Source organism: Nannospalax galili, unplaced genomic scaffold, assembly GCF_000622305.1.
Source record: "Nannospalax galili isolate Female #2095 unplaced genomic scaffold, S.galili_v1.0 scaffold39, whole genome shotgun sequence".
In the NCBI taxonomy this organism is placed as follows: Eukaryota; Metazoa; Chordata; class Mammalia; order Rodentia; family Spalacidae; genus Nannospalax; species Nannospalax galili.
Window position 1 is genome coordinate 4,710,069 of NW_008346683.1, and position 16,188 is coordinate 4,726,256.

Consider the following 16,188-nt stretch of genomic DNA (forward strand, 5'->3'; position numbering starts at 1 on the left):
TCTTCCTCACTACTAGCCCTGAAACATTATGTAATGGTCTAAAAGTCCATAGCTTAGTGTTAGACATCAGCACGCCCATGACGCACATTCCTTTAGAGAACTTCATCATGTATTTGAAATGAGTATCTCTGATGGTATTACTCATTCAAAAGGATTAGTTAAGAGCCTACTTCTGTGGAAATTTGAAATCTCTTATGAAACAGACACTGATTATATTCCTCATTTTACAGATGAAGACACAGGTTTAGAAACCATTCAGCTGCCCAGTAGCAGTGCCCAGACTTAGTTATTAAGATCTCATTTCTGGCCAGGTGTGGTGGCATACGCCTTTAATCCCAGCACTCTGGAGGCAGGCAGAGGCAGGCAGATCTGCTGAGGCTACAGGGAGACAAAAAAAATAAAAACTCACTTCTGTTCAGCCTCTGAATAGACAGGAAGCCACCTCTCCTAAGGAATCAATGCAAATGGGGATGAGGGTGGGGTGAAAACTCTTAACTTCAAACTTAATTTACATACACTTGGAAATCTACTTTGGAGTGTGATAGCTGATTCTATTTTTAGTTGTAGTGTTGCCATGTCTAAATCCTGTCCCAAAATAAACATTAGCTCACTTTCAGCTGTAGTTTATAACTATTTCATATTTAAAGGGCTGTGCACAATCAACTGGTTGTGTTACTTAGTTGGGATATTGTGCAGCAACAAGTGCCCAAGAAGAATTACTATATTTTTAAATTTTTTAAAATTTGTTTTATGAGTGTATTTCCTGCATGTATGAGTGCACCCGTGTTGTGCAATGCCGCGGAGGTCAGAAGAGGGTTTGGATTCCCCTGGAACTGGAGTTAAGGGTGGTTCGTAGCCGCCTTGTGGGTGCTGGGAATCGAACCCTGGTCCTCTGTAAGAGCAGTCACTGCTCTTAACTGCTGAGCCATCTCTCCAGTCCCAGAATTACTATTCTTATAGATGAGATTCGAGGTAAGGCTGGGAGATGTAGCTTGATGCATGGAGCCTTGGGTTCAATCCCAAGCATTACACACGTGTAAATGTACTATCACACACACACGAGTTTATGTGTAGCACAAAATGAGAGAGGCATCACAGGTCCATCTAAGGGACAGGACCTCATTCTAAGTGTGAGGTTTTGTTCTGACAAATTATCAGTGATGCATGCACTCACTTGCTCTTGCAAAGCGAGTTTGGAATATATTACATGCTATATGGTCCTCTACAGTTACATGTCAACTGTGAGATGCTTAGTGGACATCACAGCAGGATCTCAAACAGGCAAAGAGCCAAGTCTGGAGTTTTGACAAGCCAGAAGTAGAGACATGCCAGGGGAATTTATAGTTTAGGCTACAGAGTGAATTCCAGGCCAGCAAAGATCACAGGAAGACCTGTGAAATGAGCTGAAGAACAAAAGCTAAAAATTTAGGTGCTAAAGTCTTTACGGAGAACCAGAAGCAGTTAGTTATAAAGCACAAATTATTCTTACTAGGAAAGTTTGTATTTAAAAAATAGATCTGGAGAATGGTGTGACGTATCTTTAGTCCCAGCACTCAGGAAACAGAGGCAGGCCAATCTGTGAAGTTGAGGGCAGCTTGGTCTACAGTGAGTTCCAGGCCAGCTGGGGTTACAGGAAGAGACCCTGTCTAGGAACCCAAAATAAAAAATTTAATAGTGGGCGGGCGGGGGGGCGGTGCTGAACAATGGCTCAGTAGTTAGGAGCACTGGCTGCTCTTGCAGAGGACCTAGGTTGGTTCCCAACACCCACATGGCAGTTAACCATTTGTAACTCCAGTTCCAGTGGATTTGATGCCCTCTTCTGGCCTGCATGGGCATTGCACACATGTACTTCTATACATACATGTAAAACACACATAAAATAAAAATAAAAACTATGTTTTAAAAGTATCTGGGACCAGCAAGATGGTTCAGAGGGTAAAGGATCTTGCCACCAAGGCTGCTGTCCTGAATTCAATCCCCTGGAACCATATGGTAGGAGAAAGCCCACTTCCAAAAAGTTTTCCTCTGACCTCCACCTGAACACCATGGCATGCACGTGCACACAAAGACACACAGATGAATTAATGCAGTAAAGGTTTTCTTAGAAGTGGACCCACATGCACTATCAGTCATGTAGTGCAGTTTCCCATGGCACTGCTCCTGGCTCCTAGAGCTCCGATAGTTTCTCCATTCTTACATTTTCACTCAGATCACTAATGCAGCAGGAGGATTCTAAACCAACATAGCAGTAGGGTTAGCTATCATTACATAAAACAGCAGAGTCAAATTTTATTTCCTCTGTGAAAAAAGGGTGTAATAAAAATGTCGATTTATGTACAAATTATATTACTCATTTCTGCAGAGAAATGAATTTGTTGACATAGTCAATATGATCCTCTGGAAGACTTCCAATGGCAGATCAAACATACAGGCCATGCCAGATGTCAACACCAGAAGAAGAATAGTTCTGTTTGTTTCTGTTTCTGGACATGAGCTACAGAAGTTGGGCCACAATAATCCAAAAATAAAGCAGAAAATGCAGTGAACACTGAACAGTTAATTTACAGCTTGTTCTGTATTTGTAAAAAAGAAAATAAAAGCCAGGCGTGGTGGTGCACACCTTTAATCCCAGTACTTGGGAGGCAGACACAGGCAGATCTTTTGAGTTCAAGGCCAGCCTGGTCTACATAGTGAGTTCCAGGACAGCTGGGGCTACAAGGAGACCCTGTCTCAAAAAAAGACAAAAAGAAAAAAAGTACTTCCCATGATGAGCATGGAGGGTCACACCATAATCTTAGCATTCAGGAGGCTGAGGCAGGAGGATCACAAGTTGCAGGCCAGCTTGGGCTGTGCAGCATGATTCTGCCTCAAACAGAAAAACAAAAACCTCCCTATTAATGGCTGGTCTGATGCCCAGGGTCTGTCAGTTCTCTACCGTCCTCCCCATTCCTTTTACTCACCTCTGTGCATTAGATCAAAGTTGGCTCCATAACTGCACACACTAAGGAGAAGTGTTCCTATGTTATTCCTCCTGCAGTCTTCACACTTTAGTGTGCCTAAGAATAACTCAGAGACTTAAAATATAGTCCTGGGACCCTACCCTGCAAAGACTGAGAAAACTGAGATTAAAAACCTAGAAATCTGAATTTTTAATTTTTTATTAGAGTTGTTTAAAATATATGTATTTTACTGTTGTGTCCACATCAAAATACATATTCCTGGATACCATGTTTATAAATCATCACAAGAAAAAACTGCCTATAGCACTTTCTGAACTGCTGTGTAACTACAAGTTTTAAGATTGTCCTGTTTAAAATTTCCTTTATTTCTGTAGATCGTTATGAAACATTCCATCTTCACAGATCATAGTCCTTTATTATCAGATTCATGTGTTCCTTCCCATCCCTTTAATACAACCACAAAAAAAAACCATTATTCAATAAGGTATTTTCATCTGACATTTCACTAAGTACAGGATTCATAATGTCAACATTATTAGATCAGTCCCTCAAGTGGATCACACAAGTTTATCTCCATTGTGCCAAATACTCAAAAAACAAGCTGAATGACAGATGCCTCCAGGTGTAAATGACAGCCAGTTTCTTGGAGTGAACTAGTCCTGTTTAACAGGTCCAATTGCTAGTCTACGTAAACTGGAAGAGACAAGGATAGAGCTGTACATCATCAAATGGCAAGTTCACTTCGGTAAGAACTTCTACAGCCAATGTACATCTGTACGGGTTCTCTGCTATCATTTCTAAAAACCCCTTGGAACGAAATTATACTTTAGCATTTAAGACACTGAGACAAAATTTACCAGGTGGCATTTCTGTAGCAGAAATAATTATAACCATTTTTCCTCAAGCAATTTTAAAACCAAGCAAAGTTGAAAATAAATATGCAAGCATACAGTAAACTAACGTCTATACTTAGACAAAATTCAAGTACAAAGCACAGCAGAGCCTAGGACTCAAGGTAGAAATACAAACTAGCAATGAATCAATTTCTGAACAGCAGGAAACAAATTCTCCAATACCGTTATTTAGATCATATAATGGGTCTATTAATTTTGGAATTTAAAAAATAACATTTGTTAATAAGACAATTCACCAGATGTACCAACGAATACCTCTTAAATTATATTGCATGAAATAAATGACCATTTAATGTCTTGTTAACTCCTTAATGCTTTTGTTTAATATAAGCAGAAAGGTTCAAGAACCTTTATAGATTTGCTCAAAAATCACATTTTTATCCAACTGTTGATCCATATAACTAACAGAATACTTTTAACAGTTACAAACATTTAAGTCTCCATGCTAGAGTGATCTACTCAAGTTCTCAGGGACTAAATTTTGACTTACTTATAGCAACATACCACTTTCTTCCTCTCTTCATGGAGCTAGAAGGGGCAGAATAGAGACAAATAGCTAATCTTAGGTATAAAGAAAATTAAGATTTTTCACATTGGATTATAAGAGGAACATATATATTATATGTAAAATGTATATACATATAATATATATATGCCAGTCATTAAATTTCCATGAAGCTGAAAATTAAAGAAATGAAAGTCTAAGTGATATTCTATGAGAATGAATGAGATATGACACACTAACAAGACACGACACACTTACCATTTATAATCAAAAACGTCAACTCCCTACCTGAAATTGGCTTGAAAAATGGTATGAGCTACAGCTGCTTTAAGGGTGAGAAGAGAACACGTTTTCAAAGTCTGAATGAATTGTTCTGGGGATATAGCTTCGTTGGTACAGCCCCTGCTTAGCAAAGCTGGAAGCCCTTAGGATCTCGCCCCAACATCACAAAGTGGGTGTGGTGGCCAACACCTATAATCCTAATTTGAGAGGGGGAAGGAGGAGGATTAGGAGCTCAATGTCATCCTTAGCTACATATTCAGTTTGAGACCAGCATGGGATACATGAGACCCTACTTTATTTAAAAAAAAAAAAAAAAAAAAAAAGCTTATGTCAGTCATTGGAAGTACTTATGTATTTTTTTTATTCCAAACTAATATATGGAGCCCATTTCATTCATTTCAAAAGTCAGTCCTCATATATTTGTGGTTCTTTTTATTATATTTTTAAAGGAATTACTCTATTGATAGTTTAAGATATCCTAAAAGACGAATAGGCATGAAGGATTCTTTTTATATTGTAGATGCTTTAGATAGTTCTTAAAAATTACTATTTGTTCCTCCTTAATATGAAACTCTCCCAACACAGCTTTTCATCAGCTAAGCAATGTTCCATAGGCACTGTGAGGTGTACTAATGATGGGAATGTGAACCCAGGCTAAAGCAGACAATTTGATTTTAACCACTGACAACAGTTAACAAGCACTGTCGTAGCTGCTGGCAGCAGGCAATGCCTTTACCTCAAGACTCCTGAGATTCTAAGAAGGAAAACTAATTTCACAACCTTTAAAAGAATTCACTGATATTCTAAGAACTGCACATATTTAAGATATTAGAAAAGATGTTTTCTTTTGTAAGGCATCAATGATTAAATGAAGAGAATGCATATCTAACAAAAAACAACAGTATCATAAAATCATGTATCTTTTAAACTTTTGAATTCCTGCTACTTTTGCCAGCTTAAATAAGAAAAGAATGCCTCTTGGCCTAAACCATTATAGTTATAAAAAACTAAGACATCTGAAACTATTAGGCACATCAAAGGTACAGTTTATGTAGTTCAAGATACCCTTTGTAAGGGCATATGAGTTACCTGGCACACTGTACATATGGAACTGTAAAGATCATCTACTAAATTGAACGTTCACATTTTTAGTCAAACTGAAAAGACATAGCAAATATTGAAGCATACCATATCTTCAGTTACAACTCAGTAAGTGTAACGTTTTACCAGATAAAAAGCTGGAACTTAAGCATGAGACGACTTCAGACACTGTGCTAGTATTGGTCTCTTTTTTTAAATGAAAGCCAGTCATCAATACTTTCAACACAGCAGTCTAGAAGATAAATGTCCAAAATAGTTGACTTGGTTGTAGTCTGTAATTTAGCAATTCAATGCCACTGGCATCATAGTGCTATCGAGAGCAAGTGTATCTCCATGTTTTAATCAGACTTGTCTTTCTTCTTTCCTGTTAAGGGCACTTTGTTTACAACAGCAGACCCAACAGCTGTAACACCTCCAGCCACAGCAGACACGCCTCCTTTCACCAGCCCTATTCCCATGGAAGGCACAGTTGTAACAGCTGTTTTGGTCACCTCCAGACTCTTTCCACCAATCCAAGCCACACCACCAATCGTGGCACCAACAGCTCCCTTTGTAACACTGAAAATTCCTCCAGTCACACGAGACAACATGCCTGGCTGCTGCTGCGGGTGATCTTTCATAGACCCTAATGAGAGAAAATAGTGATAGTCAAATACAAGTCTTAATAGGAACAGTACACATTCACTGAGTAACCTTCCTCACAACCAGAAGGTTGATTTGACGAGGCCAACTACACTGACTAAAAAACATTAAGGAGCTCTTGCTCAAGAGTACAGTATTTACAATTTTTTACTATTTTTATTGTCTGTGTATGAGTGCTGTGCCTGCATGTATATAAGTGTGCCTGTGTCATGCAACACCTGCAGAGGTCAGAAGAGGGCATAGGATCCCCTGGAACTGGAGTTACGGATGGTTGTTAGCCATCATGTGGGTTTTGAATCCAGGTCCTCTGCAAGAGCAACCAGTGCTCTTAACTGCTGAGCTACCTCTTCAGCCCCAAGGGTACAGTATAATGGGAAAAGGAAAAGTTCTAAACATCAGACTTCTCTGAGCCACAAGGCACAAATTTATCTTAAGAAATTTTTTTTGTTATTTTGGAGACTTTACATTTTAAGTGGGAAAATTTTAATATTCAAAACAGTGCCTAGGCAGGAAATAGTTGCAAGAATTAACAAATAGGATTACATGGAATTAAAAAGTTTCTGACCAGGGAAAGAAACTATCAGAAGAGCAAACAGACATCCTACAGAATAGGAGGAAAATTCTGCCAGCTATTGAGACAGAGGGCTAATATCCCAAAATTTTTTTCAAGTACAGAAATTAAACACAACATGCACACACACAAAAACACCAGCGAATCAACAGGTTAATGAACACACAGTTCTCAAAAAAAGAAACACAAATGGCCAATAAATATTTTAAAACATGTTCAACAGCCCTATCCACAAGAAAATGCAGATTAAAGCTACTTTGAGATACGATCTCACACCAGTCAGAATGGTTTTCATCAAAACTGGTAACAATGCTGGTGAGGATGTGTGGAAAATGGAACCCTTATTCACTGCTGATGGGAATACAGCCTAGTAAAGCCATTATGGAAGTTAATATAGAAACTTCCCAAAAGCCAAAAAATAGACTTACTATGTGACCCAGCTATGTCACTCCTCGACATACATCCAAAGGATTCTATCCTACCATAGAGAGATTGCACATCCACGTTTACTGCTGCTCTAGCCACAATAGCAAGGAAATGGAAGCAGCCTAGATGCCCACCGACAGACGATGGGACAACGAGAGTGTGGTGCCTACACAACTGGAGCTGTACTGAGCTGTAAAGAAAAATGAAATTATAAAATCTGAAGGAAAATGAATGGCTTTGGAAAGTATTTTATTAAGCAAGGAGACCCAAACTTGGTAAGACAGTAACCTCATGCTCTCATATTCAATCCTAGCTTATAATACACACACATGCACATGCACACGCATGTACACAGAGGAATAAATATGTATAAAACCTAAAAATCTAGAAAGGACAACAAAAGAGGGTAAAAAAGATATTGGGATGGGGGGGGGCAAAGGACATGTGACCTGAAAAGCAGAAAGGAGATGGGAGAGGGGAAGACAAGGATGGAAAGGGTTGAGAAGTATGGGAGAAGGAAAATCAGCTGTAATGACACCTAATACTTTGTATGCTAATTTAAAATACAACAAAATAGTGCACAGATATTAGGATATAGCAATGGCTAAATTGTCTGAAAAATACAGATGTTTTGAAACTACTAAGCATAATTGATAAAATTTTTAAATGGCTAAAATAAAGGACTTAAGATACACAGAAGCATTTGAATATATTATAAAATCATGACAGAAAGATGACAGAATGGGTAACTATGTCATCAAGGTCAAAAACATGAGGAAAAGCAAAACCCTAATTTGAGGGTAACAGAGGAGTACATCACAACAAATACGTCATTAGCAAAATTATCTTGCTTTGCCAAATTTGGTTCAGAGGCCTTTACTGAAGATGATTTTTCTCAACAAGATAAATATTAATACACTCATCTCTTTAATTATAGTGTACTTGTAAGTGCCATGACATAAAGTATGCGCTGTGCAGTTACCCTTGCTTAGCAGCTGATGTGTAAGACACTCCTGAGGCTCTGTTTCTTCCTGGACAATCATACTCTGGATGGCCTGTATCCTAACTTCATTCTCAATGAGACCTAACTTTTCTTTCTTCTTTTTTTTAAATTTTTATTGTATGTGTAGTTATGTGTTTATTTTTTATGTCCTGTTTTCATTTTTCAAAAAATTTTGTTTGTGCCTACCAATATATGAAGAAAAATTGGGACAGGGATAACAGAACTGGGAAGAGAGATAATAACTCAAATATGACTATAGTCATTTTCTGTATAGAGTCAGGACACTGGGGGAGAATGAACAAATGAGTGTTTCTGAGGCTTTTGGAAGTGAATGTAGAAATGTCACAATTTTCAAGCTAAGAGTTATGATTTAGAAATTAAGCAAGCCCCACAGCTATGTATTACTGTAGAAAGAGAGAGACCAAACTATAATGTTACAAGAAACAAGAACTTAACAGAAAAAAAAAAAAAAAGGCCTCTTGAGTTAGCCTTTTTTTTTTTTAAGGTGTACAGGACATTAAAAATAAACAGTCCATCCTGTACCTCCCACCCTTTACACCCTCTTTGGTTGTGACATGGTCTTAAAAATGTGAAAAGAAAATCAACGTATATAATGGAAATTGGGCATCAATTCACCAAGGTATGTACTTCTTTTTATAGAGGCTAAAAATGTTTGTCTTCAATTTACTGACCAGATAAACTGGCGATGATTCCGTAATTTTTTTAAATGATGAGAGCTTTCACTTACTAGTACACTCCTTCCATTCTTGGTGTCAGAGGTACATGCTTACCTTCTGGAGGGTCATCACTAAGGTATGATGGCATTTCTTGATTTTTATCTGCCTGACTCATGATCTCCTATAAAACAAAACAAACATACAAACACATTTCAAAGTGAGACTACCACTCCTCACAGGCTAAATTACGTTAAACAATTTTATTCATACAGACAACATTTTTAAATACCTACCACAAGAGCATTTCATCTTATCCTATTTCAAGCTGTAGAGTTTACAAAAGACTTGAAATTATATCCGTGGACAATGTAAATTATTTGAAACACTGAGGAGCAAGAGTGATGGTGCAAGCTCTCCCATGTTGTCCCTGCTGCTCTTCAACTTAAACTGTAAACAGCTGAAAAATCCACATCCCTCTCTATACAAATGATACCAGCAATATGAATCAGCAAACATTTTTTACTTAAGCGTTATGAATAAAGGTATCAACAGAACTGCAAACTTGTGGGGGGAAAACATAACAATTCTAAGCAAAAATAGTAAAGAAATTTAAGAAATAAAATAAGCTATACTCTGGTGAAGAAAACATGAGTAAAACTCCTTTTCCCAGTTTCCTTTACTGTCTTACAATATTTTTTTTTGTGATCATGTGACTATATAAAGGCTAAGAAAAGTTAAGATTGTTCTAAAGATGTTCTTCATGCTTTACGGTCTTGCTTGGACAGAAAATTAGGATTGTGAGTCCAGCAGTCAACTGTTATGTGTCTCTACCCTAAGTTGTTATACTCATGCATAAACGTAAGGTATTTAAAGGATAATGTGGGAGGCTGGAGAGATGGTTCAGTCAGTAAAGTGCTTGCCACACAGCATGAAGACCCAAGCTTGGATCCCTAGTACCCACGTAAAAGAAAAAAAAGTTGGATGTGTGCCTGCAATCTCAGCAGTGCTAGGGAAGCAAATCTGTGCCGGCAAGCCAGTCTAGCTAATTGTGAGCTCCAGGTTCAGAGAGACCATGTCTCAAAAAAAGTAAGGCAGAGAACTGGTTGAAGAATGCACCCTCCATGTGCATGCACATACATGTGTACCTGCATCACAAATACTGCGAAAATTTACAATGTACTTTAATACACCAAGAAATGGTAACAGGGACTGGAGAGATGGCTCAGCAATTAAGTGCACTGGCTGCTCCTGCAGAGGACCCAGGTTCAAATCTCAGGACCCACATGGAGGCTAACAATTATCTGTATCTTCAGTTCCAGGGAATCCGACACCCTCTTCTGACCTTGGGCATTGCATGACACAAGTACACTTACATACATGTAGGCAATACACTCATACACACAAAAATAATGTTTTTAAAAAGAAATAGTAATTAAGCACCTACTTCATCTAAGCAATAATTTAAATACGGCAATAAATCCCTGCCAGGATCAAACAGCCACACGTACTGGGGAAGACACTACATTAGCACCTTATTGTGTGTCAAATGGTGCTAAGTGCTAAAGGAAGAGAAGTGGAAGAGGAGAAGGTGATGTTCTAAATGGATAGTCTGTGAAAGCTTCATTTTTGTTGCATCCCAAAGAAGGTAAGGGTAAAGAGGAAGAGACCTCAGTGAGCAGAACAGATAGAAAGAAAAAAGGCCGAAGTGAACACTTACCTGAAACAGCAAGAAGCAAGAGCCAATGAAGTGAGACTACATCAAAGGGCGGGAGAGAACGCAATCAAAGAACAGGGTCTGGATCACAAAAGCCCCTGCAGGCAATGGTGGAAACTGGCTTTTCATTGGGTGAGATGGGAAGCCAGTGGAAAGCACTGAACAGAACATTCAGGTGTTCTGTTTACATCTTTAAAAATACACATAAAATAAAAATAATAAAATATTTTTTAAAGTGACGGGTGGAGAAGCAGACTGTGAGAAATGGGATATTTTCAAAGATAATTTTAACTGTGTACATTACATTGTGCTATGGCTTTACAACCTAAATCCTAAGGTAAGAGACTACTGGGCCTTAAAATCCAACAGCACAGATCATGTGTTTAACATCTTTTTGATGTTCTAGTGAAAATCATGATTCAAGATACTGATACTCAACAGCAACACCTAATCTTATCTTCGTCTGATGTGAATTTAACACATCATCTGTATGTTTAAAAAACAGTAATAATAAAGCCATGTTATCTTGTACAGAAAAACCAAAAGAATATCAACTGGTACATTACTGCAAGAAGTTCTTGGTGACTTAATTTATTTATTTATTATTTTTTATTTTACATGTATGAGTGTATTGCTTGCATTGCCCATGTTGTCCAATGCCCAAGGAGGCCAGAAGAGGGTGCCAGATATCTGGAACTGGAGTTACAGATGGTTGGTTAGCCACTATATGGGTGCTGGGAACAGAACCTGGGTTCTCTGCAAGAGCAGCCAGTGCTCTTAACTACTGAGCCACCTCTTCAATCGCCAATTTGACTTAGTTTTAAAACTCCCTCAAACTAGAAAGCCACATTTATTTCCATTTATATTTATGATCATGGTCAGTGCACAGCAAACTATACAGCATACTTAGCCCAAGTTTGAATCCCAATTTGTTATATATGGAAGAGGAAAAAATAACTTCATTAAATTCCAGCAATTTAAGAGATTTAAAATAGAAATTAAGATATTCCAGCCAAGAGGCTAAAGAGATGACAAGAGGTTAAGAGCACTGGCTGCTCTTGCACAGGACCCTGGTTCCGTTCCCAGCACCCACATGGAGGCTAACAACTGACTATAACTCCAGTTACTGTGGGCCCAATGCCCTCTTCTGACCTCAAAGGGTACTGCATGCACATGCTACACTTTCGTACATACAAAAATAAATTTCAGAGCTGGGTGTGATGGCACACACCTTCGATCCCAGCACACGAGAGGCAGAGGCAAGCAGATCTCTGTGAGTTCAAGGCCACTCTGGTCTACATAGCAAGTTCAAGGACTCTTGGAGCTACAGAGAGACCCTGTTTAAAAAAAAAAAAAAAATTCTAGCCCTAACAGTAAAATGAGAAAGAATACTATTTTAACAAATTCTAAAGCAAAACATACAGGAAATGACAGAATGTCTGTGTCTTCTGTGAAAAGATGTGAAAAAAATATAGCCACTTTCTTCCCCAATAGACTGCTAATTTCAAGAGGACAGACACTTCTGTGTCAATTGTTCATTATATCCCACTATATAACACACAAATCTACATACACATACCTATACACACACAAACCCATGAGGTCACCTAGCCAATCAACAGAAACTAAGGTAGCCTATACAGAAATATGGGGAATTATATTCATATATACATTTTTTTCCCTTTTTGAGGCAGGGTCTTACTATGTAGCCTAGGCTAGCCTGGAACTCACAATCCTGCCTCACTTTCAAAAGTGCTGGGATGACAGGAATATGCCACCACCCCTAGATTCATCTTAAGTATTTTAACTGAAACTTAAAAATTGATGTGATTGTAATTCCAACTGTATTCAAGTCTTTCTGATCCCTACCCCATAAATCCCAAATACTTTTACATCCTCCTCCTCCTAGACTCCTTTTAAAAAATATTTTCTATGCTGTATCTATCTTACATCCAAAAACTACCACTACATGTAGATCACAGCCAGTTTATGACAGCCTACAGACATGTAAATTAATCTAAACAACATGAACTGACTTCATCCTTCAGTGGCTAGGCAATGAGGAACTGGGAGCAGACTAACAATGTCAGCTTTGTGCTCTAAGAACTAACTAAGGCTTCCTCCATCTCCACAGGTGGCATCTCTGCTACAAGTTTCCCTATCATTAACTCCGTCGTGCTTTCCTTGCTATGATGGACTAAACCTTTGAACCAAAGAAGGCCCTCCTCCCTTAAAAAAAAAAAAAAAGCCATTAGCAAAATGCCTTGGCACATCTAAAGAAACAATCAACAGAGTGAAGAGAAAGCCTACAAAACTGGAGGAAATCTTTGGCAACTAGACATGAGACAGATGATTAGTAGTCAGAATACGTAAAGAATTCAAAAATATTAAACATCAAAAGAACAAATAACCCAATCAATTAAGTGGGCATGTGAACTAAACAGTTCACAAAAGAATGACAAATGTATTAAAAAGTATTCAACACTCTTAGCCATCAGGGAAATGCAAAGTAAAACTGTATTGAGATTCCTTCTCACCCCAGTCAGAATGGCTATTATTGTCAAGAAAACAAACAAGAAATGTTATCAAGGACTGGGGGAGAAGGAAGGAACGCTGAAAATACTGTTGGTGAGAATGTAAACTGTATGACCATTATGGAAATTAGTATACAGGTGAAGGGAGAGGGGGAGTCTTACTGTGTAGCCCAGGCTAGCCTGGCACTCACTGCCTCAATCTCACAAGTTTAGGAAACACAGGCATGTGCCATTACCCGCATGTTCATCTTAAGTATTTTAACTGGAATTTAAAAATAGATGTGACTATAATTCCAACTGTATTGATTTCAAAAGTCTTAAAAACAAAAAATAGAACTACCATATATGGTCCAGGAAGATATTCCTGAAAGAACCCACATCATCATACAACAGATACCTGTATACCCATGTTTACTGTAGAACTATTCACAACAGCCAAGTTACACAGTCAACCTACATGCCCATCTACACATAAAGAAAATGTGGTATATATGCAAAATGGAGTTTTATTCAGCCAAAAAGAGAGAGAGAGAGAGAGAGAGAGAGAGAGAGAGAGAGAGAGAATGACATTATCATTGACAGGAAACTAGATAGAGGTCATCAATAGCAAAATAAAACACATTAGTAAAGTTTTTTGAAAAACTGACTACAGCAAGAACAAAGAGAAGACAAAGTATAGTTAAGTGACTACTTTACTAGTCCATGAGTGGGATTAACAGTCTGATCTGTCAGTTTTTGCTCTCTAAATAAACACTTGGGCCAAAAACCTAGCACGACCTTTGAATTCCTGTTTTTACATTCCCATCTAAGTAAGCACCAGTAAATTCTATTGCCTAAAGAAATTCAGGAAATGAGCACCTCTTGCCACTTGTTCTACGATTGCTTTAGTCTCTAAACCATCCATATGGGCTGGAGATGTGGTTCACTGTAGAGCTCTCGACTATCATAGACAAGGCCCTGGGTTTGAACCCAGCACCACAAGAAAACGGAACTGTCTATCCTAAACCATTGTAATCTTACTTGTACTACTATAAAAATCTGTCTCAAGAATCCATCTTTGCTCGCCCTTCAGTCCAGTCCTATCTCTCTCTTAAAACCCTCCAACTACTTCTCATTTTGCTTCTTGGAATAACATCCAGAGTCCTCATACTTTGGCTTTAGGGCCAGCCGTCTAACCTACTCTGATACCATCTACCATTTTACCTCTTGTTCATTTCACTCTATTACGGAATTCCCATTTTGTTTATGGGGGTGGGGGTAACTGGGGGCTTAATCAAGAGCCTTGTGTATACTAGGCAGTACTCTACCACTAAATCACCAGTGCCAGAATCCCTTCTTCTTTCCTGAAGATCTGTACATAGCTTGCTTTCTTTGTTCAGGTCCTTATGCAAGTATCTCCTTATAAGATGTCTACTATCTTACAAGCACTCTCTACCACTCTTACCATTTTTACTTGACCCTACTATTTTTTCAATAGCTTTTATATTATGTCTTGATATGTAGATCTGTGTCTCTCAATTAGATGAGAGCTCCATGAGAACAGGCCTTGGTTTTGTAAGCTACACCATCTTCAGAGTCTTCACGTCTGATGGAGATAAATATCTGAACTTTATGAAGTAAACTTGGTAAGAAAATGAGATGAAAGGGAAATCTCAGATGTTTTCTAGTGTGAGCAGCTCCATATGCAGAGATGATAACGAAGATGGTACAATAAAAGAAACTATTTCATCAGAAAACAAGGAACTTTGTGTGGGGGGGGTATTACTTTTAGGGTATTATGGGTTTTTTGTCTTTTTGAAAAGGGTCTCCCACTGGCCACTGCTGGCCTGGAACTCGATATACAGACCAGGCCAGGCTGGCCCAGATCTCACAGGGATCTGCCTGACTCTGCCTCCTGAGTACTGGGATTAAAGGCAAGTCACCAAGTCCAGCAAAAAAATCAAGGACTTTTGAACAAAATGTATTAGATACGCCTTCTGAGCATCAGCAGGAAGCTGTGTGAGATACCCTCAGGGCATCCACAGGAGACATTCAGCAGGCAACTGTATTTAAGAGACTGTACTTTCCAAGAAGTCTGAGGTTCAACCTGAGGCTCTGACAGTGGCTTTCAGGGACAGCTGCATCTGTGAAGAGTAGGTGATGTGTTCATACCAAACAGTGATGAAAATAGACTTATAACCTTAGATTGCTTGTATTTAAGAGTCAATTGATGAGGCCTTTAATCCCAGCACTCCTGAGGCAGAGGCAAATGGAAGTCTGTGATTGAGACCAGCCTGTTCTACACTGTGAGTTCCAGGCCAGCTGTGACTACAGGGAGACCCTGGTTCAAAACAACAACAGACTCAGCTGAAGGGCTGAAAAGATGGCTCAGTGGTTAAGAGCAATGGCCAGTCTTGCAGAGGACCCCAGTTTGGTTCCTAGCACCCACATGGTGGCTAACAGTTGCCCATAACTCCAGTTCCAGGGGATCCAATGAACTCTTCTGACCTCCAAAGGCAGTACACTTACATACATGCAGGTAAAACACATGAAGTAAAAAAAAATCCGAAGCCCTCTTCTGACTTCCGTGGCATTGCATGACACGGATGCACTCACATACTATGCAGGCAATACACTCATACACATAAAATAAAAATAAATAAGAAAATTATTTTAAAAAAATAGGGGCTGGAGAGATGGCTCAGCGGTTAAGAACACTGACTGTTCTTGCAGAAGACCCAGGTTCAAATCTCAGCACCCACATGGCAGCTAACAACTGTCTATAACTCCAATTCCAGGGGCTTTGACAGCCTCTTCTGTCTTCCATAGGCATTGCACAACACAGGCATGCAGGCAATACATGCATGTATATATATATAT

The 16,188-nt window shown here is 38.8% G+C and overlaps 1 protein-coding gene across 1 annotated transcript in view; it reads right to left on the reverse strand.

Moving 5' to 3' along the window:
- Positions 1-5,001: 5,001 nt before the first annotated feature.
- Tmem263 (transmembrane protein 263) overlaps positions 5,002-16,188 on the reverse strand; it is a 15,344-nt gene continuing 4,157 nt past the window's right edge. Inside the window, exons 2-3 of the mRNA XM_008843118.3 lie at positions 9,196-9,262; positions 5,002-6,387 (exon numbers count right to left, since the gene is read on the reverse strand). Coding sequence (XP_008841340.1) covers positions 6,101-6,387; positions 9,196-9,256 — 348 coding nt within the window. The 5' untranslated portion in view covers positions 9,257-9,262 and the 3' untranslated portion in view covers positions 5,002-6,100. The remainder of the gene's footprint in view (positions 6,388-9,195; positions 9,263-16,188) is intronic.